The 21,177-nt window shown below is 30.7% G+C and overlaps 1 protein-coding gene across 1 annotated transcript in view; it reads right to left on the bottom strand.

Annotated features, from left to right (window-relative positions):
* The window catches only part of LOC101888435 (protein timeless homolog), a 697,464-nt gene that overhangs the window by 431,915 nt on the left and 244,372 nt on the right, over nt 1–21,177 (bottom strand). Inside the window, exon 11 of the mRNA XM_059128021.1 lies at nt 2,837–2,937. Within this exon, the coding sequence (XP_058984004.1) occupies nt 2,837–2,937 (101 nt within the window). The remainder of the gene's footprint in view (nt 1–2,836; nt 2,938–21,177) is intronic.

Below are 21,177 nucleotides of genomic sequence, written 5' to 3'. Positions count from 1 at the left end.
AGGATAAGTATAAGAACTATAGTAAAATATGCTAAATTTGGTACAATTTAGATTTTGGGTAAACGGATGGTGGTCTAACACTGTATTGACCATGGATTACATTGGAAATCTAAAAATTAGTATTAGGATCAAACATAAATCCTCTTAATTAAAATTCATTTTTCCGCAAACGAAAGGAAAATGTTTGTATGTTTGTTTGTTTGTAATTTATGGACTCGAAAACCGCTGAATAGATTTTCCTGAAAATTTCCATATATACTGCAACATCGCCTGAAAGTAACATAGGCTATATACATATTTGAATTTCCACTTGGAACTGGAGATATAGCATCAGAATTGGAGGTACCTCCCAAAAATTTAGATTTTATATGCACATATCTATTGATTGGTTGAAGATGCAGTCTCAAAATTTGGAATGCGTAACGGAATTTGGAACAAAAATAAGTTTGCCAAATTATATTGTAATCGGTTCAGATTTGGATATAGCTCCCATATATATTTTCGACCGATTTCGTTCATTTGATGCCGCAATAATAATATGAATGTTCGATTCCAATGAAATTTGGAATGTGTGACGGGATTTAATCCGAAAATAAATTTGTCAAACTATATTGAAATCGGTTCAGATTTGGATATAGCTCCCATATATATTTTCGACCGATTTCATGTTTTTGATGTACCAAACACGCTATGTATCTCTAATTTCAATGAAATTTGGAATGTGTAGCGGAAATAAAAACAAATACACATTTGTCAAATTATATTAAGATCGGTTCAGATTTGGATATAGCTCTCATATATATTTTCGACCGATTTCATGTATTTTATGCACCATACACGATATGTATGTTCGATTCCAAAGAAATTTGGAATATGTACCGGGATTTTGATTAGAAAATAAATTAGTCAAATTATATTAAAATCGGTTCAGATTTAGATATAGCTCCCATATATTTTCCGCCGATTTCACATATTTGATGCACAAAACACGATACGTATTTCCGATTCCAATGAAATTCGGCATGAGTGGCTAAATTTGGTACAAAAATAAATTTGACAAATTATATTCAATTACGCTCAGATTTGATTATAGCTCCCATATATATACTCAGCCGATTTCACATATTTGATGCACCCAAAGCGAGAGAGACAAAATCTGGCACCAGAAAAAATTGCCAAATTATATTGAAATCAGTTGAGGTTTGGATATACCTAACATATATATTTCGGCCGATTTCATATATGTTATGCACCAAACATGATATATATGACCGATACCAATGGAATTCAGAATGTGTGGCGGAATTTGGTTACAACAATAAATGTGACAAATTAATTGGAAATTAGTTAAGATTTGGATATAGCTCCCATATATATATTCTCGGCCGATTTCACATATTTGACGCACCAATTTCAATGAAATATGAAAGGTGTGGCGGAGTTTGGTGTAAAAGTATTTTTTTTTTTTAATTATATTTAAATCGGATCAGCGAAGTATGTTGCTATCTCGAATTCACTAATTGCAATAGAAATGCCACTCAACTTCAAAAGATTGCAGTTTACTGCACGCTTGGTATTTGCTATGAAATAAATAAATCCGAAGGACAAACCCTTCGTGTATGTATGTCATGTTACTGCTTTTCTAATGGTTTTGGTTATTTACGCATTAAAGTAGTGCAATATTTTTTTTTTAATTTTTAAATTAGTTTTTTTTTAACCAACATATATTCGTAAATAAAATTTTGAATGCATATAAAATCAAAAGGGGTAGCGAAGCGCACCGGGTTCAGCTAGTTATATATATTTAAGATTTTAAAACATCTCCAAAATTAAATCCCAACTCCTAATTTTTAAAAACAGTTTCCGCCGAAATAAGTTTAATTGCAAATTCTGAGTGCAGCATCTGTTGTTTGTGTGAGTATGGGGGTATGTGTTCTGCGGTTATTATCATCAATTTCTCCAATTTGATTCAAACATAGATTTCCACGAATATGGTTGCGTAAACATCTACACACACACACACATACGAATATATCCATACCTAGGTGTTTATTCATTCAATTGTTGATGTTGTTGTTGCTCCCGGTGTTTTTTTTTTTGGCTGTGGTTTTGATTCCAATTTAAAATTATTTTTACGTTTATATAACTTTATTATTAAATTATAACAACAGCGGCGGCAGCAACAACAATGATAAATCCAAACAAAACAACAAAATTCAATGAAAACCACAAAATGAATGCTCAGCACACACACACACGCACACATTTGGCGGCACAAGGGAAGGGGTAAACAAATCCGCAGAAAGGTGCAACGAAGCAAAATATATAGATATAGCTCAATACAATTTTAATCTGTGCCAGTGCCAAAACCACAAAATAATATGCAGTAGCTGTAGTTCGGAGTTATTCGTTCATTATTTTTAAACATCTTTTTCGTGGAAAATCTATTTTCCAGGAACAAAGGATGCCATGTGACACATTCTCCAAACACACACACACACACACATATACATGGTCATATTAACGTCTGCCATGTATTGTCCAACACAAAACAATGGCATTATCTATGCCAGCAGTTCATGCATTAATTAATTAGTTAATTAACTACTGTTTCTGTTTGTTGTTGTTACTGCTGGGTATTGTTGCTGTTGTGTAAAGTAGCATATCATGTTTAAACAACAATGCATCCATTCACCGTGGGTAGCTGACTTGTAACTGCAGCGCCCCCATTAATATAATAACAATTAGTTTATATTACATTAACAATTTTGGTTTTATTAATTATTCTCAAATAATAATCCATTCATAATTAATGCGACCGCTGATAGTTACTCACCTGTTGTTATGTTATGCATAAATATTTCACGCATCAGCAGTAATTCATCTTCGGGAGCTGCGGACATGGCACCGAAAACATCATTTTCTGGCCACACTTCCCTGCAAAAAAAAAAAGAGAGAAAAGTTTGCATACAATTGATTAATTAAGGATTTAAAGATTTTAAAAAATAAGTAAGCAAAGGCTTATGCCCTGCAGGGCCGACCATGTGATACCCTACGTACGGATACGGGTCCTTTGGTTTCTATTTGGTACCTTTATAACGGCTGCAAATTCAGGAACGTGTTTAGTTGTTGATCAATTTCCACCCCCAAAATTATTGCGGACATCTTTGAAAAATATAGGTCTATCCCTTCTGAGCTGAACCCTACCCTCGTGAAAATTTTTTCTGAGAATCGGACGATAATTGCAATCTGTATATAATAACCCCAACCTGGGCTGTAAGTTGAAAAAATATTACAAAATAAAAAATGTTACAAACTGCTACAAAATCTATATTTACATCATTATTGACATCCTCTAGTACGATTTTTTTTAGGTTTTATACTTTTATGCCAAGAAGGCATTCTGAATTGAAAAAAAATTGTCAAAATCGGTCCAGCCATTATTGAGTTCCAAGCATTCTAAATAACATCCCCTTCCTTCCATTCCTTCCATTGTATATATTTGGCTATATATCCGATATATTTACTACAAGCCACTATGTAACGGTCAGGATTGACCTGTTCGTCTATTTGTGATTTCGCCGGGATTAAAAATATTCGGGAAAAAATACAACACATAGTTTTGTGGGGTATAAATATGTTGAAAATGAGAAAAAAAAACAGTAAAGAAAGTCTTAAATTAGGGCGGGGCCGACTTTATGATACCCTACACCACTTTGCTAATTTAGTAGAGCTCCACATAACAATTTAAAGTTTTGATGGGAGAATTCAATCATACACGCCATGATGATAAATATAATTTAAAGTTCAAAGGACAAAATATGCCGAAGCATTTGTATCTTTTAAATTCGGACTTGTATTGTAAATATATATGGGAGCTATATCCAAATCTGAACTGATCTCCATAAAATTTCGCAAAGATATTTCTGAGCTGTATTTAATATATTTCCCTGAATATCGTTGTAATGGAGTGCATATTACGTTTGTGGGTAACAAATATAACAAATCGGATGAACAATATATATAGGAGCTATAGCTATATCTGAACCGATCTTCACCAAATTTGACATACTAGCTTCTAGACTCAATTCGGTCGTAAGTGCCAAATTCCATCCCATTTGGACAAATTTTAGACGTTTGGTGCACAATAAAGTGTAAATCGGACGAAGTTATATATGGGAGCATGTGCGTGAAGATAAAAACGTTTTTAATTTTCGAACACTTTCAGTTGTATAACAGTGTATAACAGTTCAAAAACGTTTTTGTATATGAACGGAAAATAAAAACGATTTTCTAGGTTATAATAAAAACGTTTTTCAACGTGTTAGACTTTTAATCTTAGTCATTTGTTTGATTTACGAAAAACAATTTTTATTATCTCCTAGTAAATGAAATACTAATACAATACAATATGTATTGATCTAAGCATTTCATTGTAGAAATTTTGAGAAAAAAATTTATCATCGAAAAATACGATTTTAAAGGACAAAATATGTTTTGGCCTATATCTCAGGATCAAAAAAGGATACGCGTATATGGAAGGTATCGTTAGAAAGGTGATTGCTTCTACTTTCCGAATATGTATTGATCTAAGCATTTCATTGTAGAAATTTTGAGAAAAAAATTTATCATCGAAAAATACGATTTTAAAGGACAAAATGTGTTTTGGCCTATATCTCAGTATCAAAAAAGGATACGCGTATATGGAAGGTATCGTTAGAAAGCTGATTCCTTCTATTTTCCGAATATGTATTGATCTAAGCATTTCATTGTAGAAATTTTGAGAAAAAAATTTATCATCGAAAAATACGATTTTAAAGGACAAAATATGTTTTGGCCTATATCTCAGGATCAAAAAAGGATACGCGTATATGGAAGGTATCGTTAGAAAGGTGATTCCCTCTACTTTCCGAATATGTATTGATCTAAGCATTTCATTGTAGAAATTTTGAGAAAAAAATTTATCGTCGAAAAATACGATTTTAAAGGACAAAATATGTTTTGGCCTATATCTCAGGATCAAAAAAGGATACGCGTATATGGAAGGTATCGTTAGAAAGGTGATTGCTTCTACTTTCCGAATATGTATTGATCTAAGCATTTCATTGTAGAAATTTTGAGAAAAAAATTTATCATCGAAAAATACGATTTTAAAGGACAAAATATGTTTTGGCCTATATCTCAGGATCAAAAAAGGATACGCGTATATGGAAGGTATCGTTAGAAAGGTGATTGCTTCTACTTTCCGAATATGTATTGATCTAAGCATTTCATTGTAGAAATTTTGAGAAAAAAATTTATCATCGAAAAATACGATTTTAAAGGACAAAATGTGTTTTGGCCTATATCTCAGGATCAAAAAAGGATACGCGTATATGGAAGGTATCGTTAGAAAGCTGATTCCTTCTATTTTCCGAATATGTATTGATCTAAGCATTTCATTGTAGAAATTTTGAGAAAAAAATTTATCATCGAAAAATACGATTTTAAAGGACAAAATATGTTTTGGCCTATATCTCAGGATCAAAAAAGGATACGCGTATATGGAAGGTATCGTTAGAAAGGTGATTCCCTCTACTTTCCGAATATGTATTGATCTAAGCATTTCATTGTAGAAATTTTGAGAAAAAAATTTATCATCGAAAAATACGATTTTAAAGGACAAAATATGTTTTGGCCTATATCTCAGGATCAAAAAAGGATACGCGTATATGGAAGGTATCGTTAGAAAGGTGATTGCTTCTACTTTCCGAATATGTATTGATCTAAGCATTTCATTGTAGAAATTTTGAGAAAAAAATTTATCATCGAAAAATACGATTTTAAAGGACAAAATATGTTTTGGCCTATATCTCAGGATCAAAAAAGGATACGCGTATATGGAAGGTATCGCTAGAAAGGTGATTCCCTCTACTTTCCGAATATGTATTGATCTAAGCATTTCATTGTAGAAATTTTGAGAAAAAAAGTTATCATCGAAAAATACGATTTTAAAGGACAAAATATGTTTTGGCCTATATCTCAGGATCAAAAAAGGATACGCGTATATGGAAGGTATCGTTAGAAAGCTGATTCCTTCTATTTTCCGAATATGTATTGATCTAAGCATTTCATTGTAGAAATTTTGAGAAAAAAAATTTATCATCGAAAAATACGATTTTAAAGGACAAAATATGTTTTGGCCTATATCTCAGGATCTAAAAAGGATACGCGTATATGGAAGGTATCGTTAGAAAGGTGATTCCCTCTACTTTCCGAATATGTATTGATCTAAGCATTTCATTGTAGAAATTTTTAGAAAAAAATTTATCATCGAAAAATACGATTTTAAAGGACAAAATATGTTTTGGCCTATATCTCAGGATCAAAAAAGGATACGCGTATATGGAAGGTATCGTTAGAAAGGTGATTCCTTCTACTTTCCGAATATGTATTGATCTAAGCATTTCATTGTAGAAATTTTGAGAAAAAAATTTATCATCGAAAAATACGATTTTAAAGGACAAAATATATTTTGGCCTATATCTCAGGATCAAAAAAGGATACGCGTATATGGAAGGTATCGTTAGAAAGGTGATTGCTTCTACTTTCCGAATATGTATTGATCTAAGCATTTCATTGTAGAAATTTTGAGAAAAAAATTTATCATCGAAAAATACGATTTTAAAGGACAAAATATGTTTTGGCCTATATCTCAGGATCAAAAAAGAATACGCGTATATGGAAGGTATCGTTAGAAAGGTGATTGCTTCTACTTTCCGAATATGTATTGATCTAAGCATTTCATTGTAGAAATTTTGAGAAAAAAATTTATCATCGAAAAATACGATTTTAAAGGACAAAATATGTTTTGGCCTATATCTCAGGATCAAAAAAGGATACGCGTATATGGAAGGTATCGTTAGAAAGCTGATTCCTTCTATTTTCCGAATATGTATTGATCTAAGCATTTCATTGTAGAAATTTTGAGAAAAAAAATTATCATCGAAAAATACGATTTTAAAGGACAAAATATGTTTTGGCCTACATCTTAGGATCAAAAAAGGATACGCGTATATGGAAGGTATCGCTAGAAAGGTGATTCCCTCTACTTTCCGAATATGTATTGATCTAAGCATTTCATTGTAGAAATTTTGAGAAAAAAATTTATCATCGAAAAATACGATTTTAAAGGACAAAATGTGTTTTGGCCTATATCTCAGGATCAAAAAAGGATACGCGTATATGGCAGGTATCGCTAGAAAGGTGATTCCCTCTACTTTCCGAATATGTATTGATCTAAGCATTTCATTGTAGAAATTTTGAGAAAAAAATTTATCATCGAAAAATACGATTTTAAAGGACAAAATATGTTTTGGCCTATATCTCAGGATCAAAAAAGGATACGCGTATATGGAAGGTATCGTTAGAAAGGTGATTGCTTCTACTTTCCGAATATGTATTGATCTAAGCATTTCATTGTAGAAATTTTGAGAAAACAATTTATCATCGAAAAATACGATTTTAAAGGACAAAATATGTTTTGGCCTATATCTCAGGATCAAAAAAGGATACGCGTATATGGAAGGTATCGTTAGAAAGGTGATTCCCTCTACTTTCCGAATATGTATTGATCTAAGCATTTCATTGTAGAAATTTTGAGAAAAAAATTTATCATCGAAAAATACGATTTTAAAGGACAAAATATGTTTTGGTCTATATCTCAGGATCAAAAAAGGATACGCGTATATGGAAGGTATCGTTAGAAAGCTGATTCCTTCTATTTTCCGAATATGTATTGATCTAAGCATTTCATTGTAGAAATTTTGAGAAAAAAATTTATCATCGAAAAATACGATTTTAAAGGACAAAATATGTTTTGGCCTATATCTCAGGATCAAAAAAGGATACGCGTATATGGAAGGTATCGTTAGAAAGGTGATTGCTTCTACTTTCCGAATATGTATTGATCTAAGCATTTCATTGTAGAAATTTTGAGAAAAAAATTTATCATCGAAAAATACGATTTTAAAGGACAAAATATGTTTTGGCCTATATCTCAGGATCAAAAAAGGATACGCGTATATGGAAGGTATCGTTAGAAAGGTGATTCCCTCTACTTTCCGAATATGTATTGATCTAAGCATTTCATTGTAGAAATTTTGAGAAAAAAATTTATCATCGAAAAATACGATTTTAAAGGACAAAATATGTTTTGGCCTATATCTCAGGATCAAAAAAGGATACGCGTATATGGAAGGTATCGTTAGAAAGCTGATTCCTTCTATTTTCCGAATATGTATTGATCTAAGCATTTCATTGTAGAAATTTTGAGAAAAAAATTTATCATCGAAAAATACGATTTTAAAGGACAAAATATGTTTTGGCCTATATCTCAGGATCAAAAAAGGATACGCGTATATGGAAGGTATCGTTAGAAAGGTGATTCCCTCTACTTTCCGAATATGTATTGATCTAAGCATTTCATTGTAGAAATGTTTAGAAAAAAATTTATCATCGAAAAATACGATTTTAAAGGACAAAATATGTTTTGGCCTATATCTCAGGATCAAAAAAGGATACGCGTATATGGAAGGTATCGTTAGAAAGGTGATTCCTTCTACTTTCCGAATATGTATTGATCTAAGCATTTCATTGTAGAAATTTTGAGAAAAAAATTTATCATCGAAAAATACGATTTTAAAGGACAAAATATATTTTGGCATATATCTCAGGATCAAAAAAGGATACGCGTATATGGAAGGTATCGTTAGAAAGGTGATTGCTTCTACTTTCCGAATATGTATTGACATAAGCATTTCATTGTAGAAATTTTGAGAAAAAAATTTATCATCGAAAAATACGATTTTAAAGGACAAAATATGTTTTGGCCTATATCTCAGGATCAAAAAAGGATACGCGTATATGGAAGGTATCGTTAGAAAGGTGATTGCTTCTACTTTCCGAATATGTATTGATCTAAGCATTTCATTGTAGAAATTTTGAGAAAAAAATTTATCATCGAAAAATACGATTTTAAAGGACAAAATATGTTTTGGCCTATATCTCAGGATCAAAAAAGGATACGCGTATATGGAAGGTATCGTTAGAAAGGTGATTCCCTCTACTTTCCGAATATGTATTGACCTAAGCATTTCATTGTAGAAATTTTGAGAAAAAAATTTATCATCGAAAAATACGATTTTAAAGGACAAAATATGTTTTGGTCTATATCTCAGGATCAAAAAAGGATACGCGTATATGGAAGGTATCGTTAGAAAGCTGATTCCTTCTATTTTCCGAATATGTATTGATCTAAGCATTTCATTGTAGAAATTTTGAGAAAAAAATTTATCATCGAAAAATACGATTTTAAAGGACAAAATATGTTTTGGCCTATATCTCAGGATCAAAAAAGGATACGCGTATATGGAAGGTATCGTTAGAAAGGTGATTGCTTCTACTTTCCGAATATGTATTGATCTAAGCATTTCATTGTAGAAATTTTGAGAAAAAAATTTATCATCGAAAAATACGATTTTAAAGGACAAAATATGTTTTGGCCTATATCTCAGGATCAAAAAAGGATACGCGTATATGGAAGGTATCGTTAGAAAGGTGATTCCCTCTACTTTCCGAATATGTATTGATCTAAGCATTTCATTGTAGAAATTTTGAGAAAAAAATTTATCATCGAAAAATACGATTTTAAAGGACAAAATATGTTTTGGCCTATATCTCAGGATCAAAAAAGGATACGCGTATATGGAAGGTATCGTTAGAAAGCTGATTCCTTCTATTTTCCGAATATGTATTGATCTAAGCATTTCATTGTAGAAATGTTTAGAAAAAAATTTATCATCGAAAAATACGATTTTAAAGGACAAAATATGTTTTGGCCTATATCTCAGGATCAAAAAAGGATACGCGTATATGGAAGGTATCGTTAGAAAGGTGATTCCTTCTACTTTCCGAATATGTATTGATCTAAGCATTTCATTGTAGAAATTTTGAGAAAAAAATTTATCATCGAAAAATACGATTTTAAAGGACAAAATATATTTTGGCCTATATCTCAGGATCAAAAAAGGATACGCGTATATGGAAGGTATCGTTAGAAAGGTGATTGCTTCTACTTTCCGAATATGTATTGACATCAAAAAAGGATACGCGTATATGGAAGGTATCGTTAGAAAGGTGATTGCTTCTACTTTCCGAATATGTATTGATCTAAGCATTTCATTGTAGAAATTTTGAGAAAAAAATTTATCATCGAAAAATACGATTTTAAAGGACAAAATATGTTTTGGCCTATATCTCAGGATCAAAAAAGGATACGCGTATATGGAAGGTATCGTTAGAAAGCTGATTCCTTCTATTTTCCGAATATGTATTGATCTAAGCATTTCATTGTAGAAATTTTGAGAAAAAAATTTATCATCGAAAAATACGATTTTAAAGGACACAATATGTTTTGGCCTATATCTTAGGATCAAAAAAGGATACGCGTATATGGAAGGTATCGCTAGAAAGGTGATTCCCTCTACTTTCCGAATATGTATTGATCTAAGCATTTCATTGTAGAAATTTTGAGAAAAAAATTTATCATCGAAAAATACGATTTTAAAGGACAAAATGTGTTTTGGCCTATATCTCAGGATCAAAAAAGGATACGCGTATATGGAAGGTATCGCTAGAAAGGTGATTCCCTCTACTTTCCGAATATGTATTGATCTAAGCATTTCATTGTAGAAATTTTGAGAAAAAAATTTATCATCGAAAAATACGATTTTAAAGGACAAAATATGTTTTGGCCTATATCTCAGGATCAAAAAAGGATACGCGTATATGGAAGGTATCGTTAGAAAGGTGATTGCTTCTACTTTCCGAATATGTATTGATCTAAGCATTTCATTGCAGAAATTTTGAGAAAAAAATTTATCATCGAAAAATACGATTTTAAAGGACAAAATATGTTTTGGCCTATATCTCAGGATCAAAAAAGGATACGCGTATATGGAAGGTATCGCTAGAAAGGTGATTCCCTCTACTTTCCGAATATGTATTGATCTAAGCATTTCATTGTAGAAATTTTGAGAAAAAAATTTATCATCGAAAAATACGATTTTAAAGGACAAAATATGTTTTGGCCTATATCTCAGGATCAAAAAAGGATACGCGTATATGGAAGGTATCGTTAGAAAGGTGATTGCTTCTACTTTCCGAATATGTATTGATCTAAGCATTTCATTGTAGAAATTTTGAGAAAAAAATTTATCATCGAAAAATACGATTTTAAAGGACAAAATATGTTTTGGCCTATATCTCAGGATCAAAAAAGGATACGCGTATATGGAAGGTATCGTTAGAAAGGTGATTCCCTCTACTTTCCGAATATGTATTGATCTAAGCATTTCATTGTAGAAATTTTGAGAAAAAAATTTATCATCGAAAAATACGATTTTAAAGGACAAAATATGTTTTGGCCTATATCTCAGGATCAAAAAAGGATACGCGTATATGGAAGGTATCGTTAGAAAGGTGATTGCTTCTACCTTCCGAATATGTATTGATCTAAGCATTTCATTGTAGAAATTTTGAGAAAAAAATTTATCATCGAAAAATACGATTTTAAAGGACAAAATATGTTTTGGCCTACATCTTAGGATCAAAAAAGGATACGCGTATATGGAAGGTATCGTTAGAAAGGTGATTGCTTCTACTTTCCGAATATGTATTGATCTAAGCATTTCATTGTAGAAATTTTGAGAAAAAAATTTATCATCGAAAAATACGATTTTAAAGGACAAAATATGTTTTGGCCTATATCTCAGGATCAAAAAAGGATACGCGTATATGGAAGGTATCGTTAGAAAGGTGATTCCCTCTACTTTCCGAATATGTATTGATCTAAGCATTTCATTGTAGAAATTTTGAGAAAAAAATTTATCATCGAAAAGTACGATTTTAAAGGACAAAATATGTTTTGGCCTATATCTCAGGATCAAAAAAGGATACGCGTATATGGAAGGTATCGTTAGAAAGGTGATTGCTTCTACTTTCCGAATATGTATTGATCTAAGCATTTCATTGTAGAAGTTTTGAGAAAAAAATTTATCATCGAAAAATACGATTTTAAAGGACAAAATATGTTTTGACCTATATCTCAGGATCAAAAAAGGATACGCGTATATGGAAGGTATCGTTAGAAAGGTGATTGCTTCTACTTTCCGAATATGTATTGATCTAAGCATTTCATTGCAGAAATTTTGAGAAAAAAATTTATCATCGAAAAATACGATTTTAAAGGACAAAATATGTTTTGGCCTATATCTCAGGATCAAAAAAGGATACGCGTATATGGAAGGTATCGTTAGAAAGGTGATTCCCTCTACTTTCCGAATATGTATTGATCTAAGCATTTCATTGTAGAAATTTTGAGAAAAAAATTTATCATCGAAAAATACGATTTTAAAGGACAAAATATGTTTTGGCCTATATCTCAGGATCAAAAAAGGATACGCGTATATGGAAGGCATCGTTAGAAAGGTGATTCCCTCTACTTTCCGAATATGTATTGATCTAAGCATTTCATTGTAGAAATTTTGAGAAAAAAATTTATCATCGAAAAATACGATTTTAAAGGACAAAATATGTTTTGGCCTATATCTCAGGATCAAAAAAGGATACGCGTATATGGAAGGTATCGTTAGAAAGGTGATTCCCTCTACTTTCCGAATATGTATTGATCTAAGCATTTCATTGTAGAAATTTTGAGAAAAAAATTTATCATCGAAAAATACGATTTTAAAGGACAAAATATGTTTTGGCCTATATCTCAGGATCAAAAAAGGATACGCGTATATGGAAGGTATCGTTAGAAAGGTGATTCCCTCTACTTTCCGAATATGTATTGATCTAAGCATTTCATTGTAGAAATTTTGAGAAAAAAATTTATCATCGAAAAATACGATTTTAAAGGACAAAATATGTTTTTGCCTATATCTCAGGATCAAAAAAGGATACGCGTATATGGAAGGTATCGTTAGAAAGGTGATTCCCTCTACTTTCCGAATATGTATTGATCTAAGCATTTCATTGTAGAAATTTTGAGAAAAAAATTTATCATCGAAAAATACGATTTTAAAGGACAAAATATGTTTTGGCCTATATCTCAGGATCAAAAAAGGATACGCGTATATGGAAGGTATCGTTAGAAAGGTGATTCCCTCTACTTTCCGAATATGTATTGATCTAAGCATTTCATTGTAGAAATTTTGAGAAAAAAATTTATCATCGAAAAATACGATTTTAAAGGACAAAATATGTTTTGGCCTATATCTCAGGATCAAAAAAGGATACGCGTATATGGAAGGTATCGTTAGAAAGGTGATTCCCTCTACTTTCCGAATATGTATTGATCTAAGCATTTCATTGTAGAAATTTTGAGAAAAAAAATTTATCATTGAAAAATACGATTTTAAAGGACAAAATATGTTTTGGCCTATATCTCAGGATCAAAAAAGGATACGCGTATATGGAAGGTATCGATAGAAAGGTGATTCCCTCTACTTTCCGAATATGTATTGATCTAAGCATTTCATTGTAGAAATTTTGAGAAAAAAATTTATCATCGAAAAATACGATTTTAAAGGACAAAATATGTTTTGGCCTATATCTCAGGATCAAAAAAGGATACGCGTATATGGAAGGTATCGTTAGAAAGGTGATTCCCTCTACTTTCCGAATATGTATTGATCTAAACATTTCATTGTAGAAATTTTGAGAAAAAAATTTATCATCGAAAAATACGATTTTAAAGGACAAAATATGTTTTGGCCTATATCTCAGGATCAAAAAAGGATACGCGTATATGGAAGGTATCGTTAGAAAGGTGATTCCCTCTACTTTCCGAATATGTATTGATCTAAGCATTTCATTGCAGAAATTTTGAGAAAAAAATTTATCATCGAAAAATACGATTTTAAAGGACAAAATATGTTTTGGCCTATATCTCAGGATCAAAAAAGGATACGCGTATATGGAAGGTATCGTTAGAAAGGTGATTCCCTCTACTTTCCGAATATGTATTGATCTAAGCATTTCATTGTAGAAATTTTGAGAAAAAAATTTATCATCGAAAAATACGATTTTAAAGGACAAAATATGTTTTGGCCTATATCTCAGGATCAAAAAAGGATACGCGTATATGGAAGGTATCGTTAGAAAGGTGATTCCCTCTACTTTTCGAATATGTATTGATCTAAGCATTTCATTGTAGAAATTTTGAGAAAAAAATTTATCATCGAAAAATACGATTTTAAAGGACAAAATATGTTTTGGCCTATATCTCAGGATCAAAAAAGGATACGCGTATATGGAAGGTATCGTTAGAAAGGTGATTCCCTCTACTTTCCGAATATGTATTGATCTAAACATTTCATTGTAGAAATTTTGAGAAAAAAATTTATCATCGAAAAATACGATTTTAAAGGACAAAATATGTTTTGGCCTATATCTCAGGATCAAAAAAGGATACGCGTATATGGAAGGTATCGTTAGAAAGGTGATTCCCTCTACTTTCCGAATATGTATTGATCTAAGCATTTCATTGCAGAAATTTTGAGAAAAAAATTTATCATCGAAAAATACGATTTTAAAGGACAAAATATGTTTTGGCCTATATCTCAGGATCAAAAAGGATACGCGTATATGGAAGGTATCGTTAGAAAGGTGATTCCCTCTACTTTCCGAATATGTATTGATCTAAGCATTTCATTGTAGAAATTTTGAGAAAAAAATTTATCATCGAAAAATACGATTTTAAAGGACAAAATATGTTTTGGCCTATATCTCAGGATCAAAAAAGGATACGCGTATATGGAAGGTATCGTTAGAAAGGTGATTCCTTCTACTTTCCGAATATGTATTGATCTAAGCATTTCATTGTAGAAATTTTGAGAAAAAAAATTTATCATCGAAAAATACGATTTTAAAGGACAAAATATGTTTTGGCCTATATCTCAGGATCAAAAAAGGATACGCGTATATGGAAGGTATCGTTAGAAAGGTGATTCCTTCTACTTTCCGAATATGTATTGATCTAAGCATTTCATTGTAGAAATTTTGAGAAAAAATGTTAAGAAAAAAACCGTCACTTTTATACGAAGAATCGTAAATTTTTGGACTTTTTTGCCTTGGGAAATTTTTCAAAACAGTTCCCAAATAATGGCACCATATTGTGTTAGTTTCATTTTCGAAATGAAACAAGAATATATGAAATAAAATATAAAAAAATAAAGCTTACTATAATTTTATAACAACGTCCATGTCGGGATTTGAACCCACGACACAGTAAATGTCAACAGAACTACTTAGCCGACTCGACCACAGATTCGATGTGGACGGGTGGTATACTGTTGTTAATACTACTGAACGTAGGATAATACGTAGATCTCTTTTTGCTGTTGTCAACTTCGAAAATCAACACAAAATCGGTTACGTTAATCTCATTGATTTAACCCCTTAGACAGTGTGTTACAGGTCAACGTATGTAGGCATGTTTAAGAAACTACATATTCGCAACTATTTTGGTATTTATACTAATAATTGTACTTTTATTTTTAATTTGTATATATTTCAATTCTATAAATTATCCTATAAATTTATTGATTTATGTTAATATTTGTATAATTCCGTTTTTTTTAACTTTATTCCGTATTTATGAATTAAATTTTTTGTACTGATAATTATTTTTATATTTCATTTAATTATTATATACATTTTTACTGGTAATTTTATTTTAATATTTTTATTTATTTTTATCATTACAGTTTTACGCTTGCATATCTATATTTTTACGTTAATTTATATTCGTGTTTTCATATTTTTATTTACGGTTTTATGTACAGTTATAATATTTTTTATATTTTTGTACTTATATTTATATGTTCATTTTATTTATTTTTATACTTAAAGTAATACCTTTTTACATTTTTATTAAATTTGTTGCTAAATTTAATCATTTTATTGTATTGTAATACCAACACCACGTTATTTTACACATGCTGGCATCACTTCATATTTTTTATCCATTTGCATTTATGCGGCATGCCCTATCTAAAAAGCAAAAATGCAAAGAATGTGTGAACCGTTACTTTTCGCACGTACCATTGTTGTTGTGTGTGTTTCAAGTTGATCGTTTGACAAACAACCCTTTTTTATGTTCCCACGAAAAAAATGTTTATTTTACTTTTACAATTCTGGTTCCCCGTCGCTGCGAGCAAGTGATAGCTCAAGTGGTAGAGTGGTTGTGTTTTCGTGTCCTGTGTCGCGGGTTCGAGCCCCGGTCATGGTGTGTTTATTCATTTTTTTTTTAAATAGGATTTTTTTTTATTTTTTTTTTATTAACGAAAATTTTTTGCAGAATAAGTTATACAACATAAGGTTACTGTAACAGTTACAAATAACTTGCATACCGTTAAAACGTCATACATATAAGTATACATACAACCAACATATAAACTTCAATAATAGAACTTACATAAATACATATAAGAGTACTACAGTAGTTGTATTCTGTAGTTGCTTTGAAAAATATGTTTTTTAATAAAAAATATATTCAAAAAAACTATATTTAAAAAAACTAAACTTTGATTGGGGATCGAACCCGCGACACAGGACACGAAAACACAACCGCTCTACCACTTGAGCTATCACTTGCTCGCAGCGACGGTGAACCAGAATTGTAAAAGTAAAATAAACATTTTTTTTCGTGGGAACATAAAAAAGGGTTGTTTGTCAAACGATCAACTTGAAACACACACAACAACAATGGTGTGTGCGAAAAGTAACGGTTCACACATTCTTTGCATTTTTGCTTTTTAGATAGGGCATGCCGCATAAATGCAAATGGATAAAACATATGAAGTGATACCAGCATGTGTAAAATAACGTGGTGTTGGTATTACAATACAAAAAAATTATTAAATTTAACAACAAAATAAATAAAAATGTAAAAAGGTATTAGTTTATAAAAATAAATAAAATTAACATATAAATAGAAGTACAAAAATATAAAAAATATTATACTTGTACGTAAAACCGTAAATAAAAATATGAAAACACGAATATAAATTAACGTAAAAATATAGATATGCAAGTGTAAAACTGTAATGATAAAAATAAATAAATATATTAAAATAAAATAAAATTACCAGTAAAAATGTATATAATAATTAAATGAAATATAAACATAATTATCAGTACAAAAAATTAATTCATAAATACGGAATAAAAATAAATAAATACGGAATTATACAAATATTAACATAAACCAATAAATTTATAGGATAATTTATAGAATTTAAATATATACAAATTAAAAATAAAAGTACAATTATTAGTATAAATACCAAAATAGTTGCGAATATGTAGTTTCTTAAACATGCCTACATACGTTGACCTGTAACACACTGTCTAAGGGGTTAAATCAATGAGATTAACGTAACCGATTTTGTGTTGATTTTCAAAGTTGACAACAGCAAAAAGAGATCTACGTATTATCCTACGTTCAGTAGTATTAACAACAGTATACCACCCGTCCACATCGAATCTGTGGTCGAGTCGGCTAAGTAGTTCTGTTGACATTTACTGTGTCGTGGGTTCAAATCCCGACATGGACGTTGTTATAAAATTATAGTAAGCTTTATTTTTTTATATTTTATTTCATATATTCTTGTTTCATTTCGAAAATGAAACTAACACAATATGGTGCCATTATTTGGGAACTGTTTTGAAAAATTTCCCAAGGCAAAAAAGTCCAAAAATTTACGATTCTTCGTATAAAAGTGACGGTTTTTTTCTTAACATTTTTTCTCAAAATTTCTACAATGAAATGCTTAGATCAATACATATTCGGAAAGTAGAAGGAATCACCTTTCTAACGATACCTTCCATATACGCGTATCCTTTTTGATCCTGAGATATAGGCCAAAACATATTTTGTCCTTTAAAATCGTATTTTTCGATGATAAATTTTTTTTCTCAAAATTTCTACAATGAAATGCTTAGATCAATACATATTCGGAAAGTAGAAGGAATCACCTTTCTAACGATACCTTCCATATACGCGTATCCTTTTTTGATCCTGAGATATAGGCCAAAACATATTTTGTCCTTTAAAATCGTATTTTTCGATGATAAATTTTTTTCTCAAAATTTATACAATGAAATGCTTAGATCAGCACATATTCGGAAAGTAGAAGGAATCACCTTTCTAACGATACCTTCCATATACGCGTATCCTTTTTTGATCCTGAGATATAGGCCAAAACATATTTTGTCCTTTAAAATCGTATTTTTCGATGATAAATTTTTTTCTCAAAATTTCTGCAATGAAATGCTTAGATCAATACATATTCGGAAAGTAGAAGGAATCACCTTTCTAACGATACCTTCCATATACGCGTATCCTTTTTTGATCCTGAGATATAGGCCAAAACATATTTTGTCCTTTAAAATCGTATTTTTCGATGATAAATTTTTTTCTCAAAATTTCTACAATGAAATGCTTAGATCAATACACATTCGGAAAGTAGAGGGAATCACCTTTCTAACGATACCTTCCATATACGCGTATCCTTTTTTGATCCTGAGATATAGGCCAAAACATATTTTGTCCTTTAAAATCGTATTTTTCGATGATAAATTTTTTTCTCAAAATTTCTGCAATGAAATGCTTAGATCAATACATATTCGGAAAGTAGAGGGAATCACCTTTCTAACGATACCTTCCATATACGCGTATCCTTTTTTGATCCTGAGATATAGGCCAAAACATATTTTGTCCTTTAAAATCGTATTTTTCGATGATAAATTTTTTTCTCAAAATTTCTGCAATGAAATGCTTAGATCAATACATATTCGGAAAGTAGAGGGAATCACCTTTCTAACGATACCTTCCATATACGCGTATCCTTTTTTGATCCTGAGATATAGGCCAAAACATATTTTGTCCTTTAAAATCGTATTTTTCGATGATAAATTTTTTTCTCAAAATTTCTACAATGAAATGTTTAGATCAATACATATTCGGAAAGTAGAGGGAATCACCTTTCTAACGATACCTTCCATATACGCGTATCCTTTTTTGATCCTGAGATATAGGCCAAAACATATTTTGTCCTTTAAAATCGTATTTTTCGATGATAAATTTTTTTCTCAAAATTTCTACAATGAAATGCTTAGATCAATACATATTCGGAAAGTAGAAGCAATCACCTTTCTAACGATACCTTCCATATACGCGTATCCTTTTTTGATCCTGAGATATAGGCCAAAACATATTTTGTCCTTTAAAATCGTATTTTTCGATGATAAATTTTTTTCTCAAAATTTCTACAATGAAATGCTTAGATCAATACATATTCGGAAAATAGAAGGAATCAGCTTTCTAACGATACCTTCCATATACGCGTATCCTTTTTTGATCCTGAGATATAGACCAAAACATATTTTGTCCTTTAAAATCGTATTTTTCGATGATAAATTTTTTTCTCAAAATTTCTACAATGAAATGCTTAGATCAATACATATTCGGAAAGTAGAGGGAATCACCTTTCTAACGATACCTTCCATATACGCGTATCCTTTTTTGATCCTGAGATATAGGCCAAAACATATTTTGTCCTTTAAAATCGTATTTTTCGATGATAAATTTTTTTCTCAAAATTTCTACAATGAAATGCTTAGATCAATACATATTCGGAAAGTAGAAGCAATCACCTTTCTAACGATACCTTCCATATACGCGTATCCTTTTTTGATCCTGAGATATAGGCCAAAACATATTTTGTCCTTTAAAATCGTATTTTTCGATGATAAATTTTTTTCTCAAAATTTCTACAATGAAATGCTTATGTCAATACATATTCGGAAAGTAGAAGCAATCACCTTTCTAACGATACCTTCCATATACGCGTATCCTTTTTTGATCCTGAGATATATGCCAAAATATATTTTGTCCTTTAAAATCGTATTTTTCGATGATAAATTTTTTTCTCAAAATTTCTACAATGAAATGCTTAGATCAATACATATTCGGAAAGTAGAGGGAATCACCTTTCTAACGATACCTTCCATATACGCGTATCCTTTTTTGATCCTGAGATATAGGCCAAAACATATTTTGTCCTTTAAAATCGTATTTTTCGATGATAAATTTTTTTCTCAAAATTTCTACAATGAAATGCTTAGATCAATACATATTCGGAAAGTAGAGGGAATCACCTTTCTAACGATACCTTCCATATACGCGTATCCTTTTTTGATCCTGAGATATAGGCCAAAACATATTTTGTCCTTTAAAATCGTATTTTTCGATGATAAATTTTTTTCTCAAAATTTCTACAATGAAATGCTTAGATCAATACATATTCGGAAGGTAGAGGGAATCACCTTTCTAACGATGCCTTCCATATACGCGTATCCTTTTTTGATCCTGAGATATAGGCCAAAACATATTTTGTCCTTTAAAATCGTATTTTTCGATGATAAATTTTTTTCTCAAAATTTCTACAATGAAATGCTTAGATCAATACATATTCGGAAAGTAGAGGGAATCACCTTTCTAACGATACCTTCCATATACGCGTACCCTTTTTTGATCCTGAGATATAGGCCAAAACATATTTTGTCCTTTAAAATCGTATTTTTCGATGATAAATTTTTTTCTCAAAATTTCTGCAATGAAATGCTTAGATCAATACATATTCGGAAAGTAGAAGGAATCACCTTTCTAACGATACCTTCCATATACGCGTATCCTTTTTTGATCCTGAGATATAGGCCAAAACATATTTTGTCCTTTAAAATCGTATTTTTCGATGATAAATTTTTTTCTTAAAATTTCTACAATGAAATGCTTAGATCAGCACATATTCGGAAAGTAGAAGGAATCACCTTTCTAACTATACCTTCCATATACGCGTATCCTTTTTTGATCCTGAGATATAGGCCAAAACATATTTTGTCCTTTAAAATCGTATTTTTCGATGATAAATTTTTTTCTCAAAATTTCTGCAATGAAATGCTTAGATCAATACATATTCGGAAAGTAGAAGGAATCACCTTTCTAACGATACCTTCCATATACGCGTATCCTTTTTTGATCCTGAGATATAGGCCAAAACATATTTT

This window comes from Musca domestica, unplaced genomic scaffold (assembly GCF_030504385.1).
Source record: "Musca domestica strain aabys unplaced genomic scaffold, Musca_domestica.polishedcontigs.V.1.1 49, whole genome shotgun sequence".
Taxonomy (NCBI): domain Eukaryota; kingdom Metazoa; phylum Arthropoda; class Insecta; order Diptera; family Muscidae; genus Musca; species Musca domestica.
The sequence above is the reverse complement of the archived record's forward strand: the minus strand, read 5'-3'. Positions and strand labels throughout refer to the sequence as shown.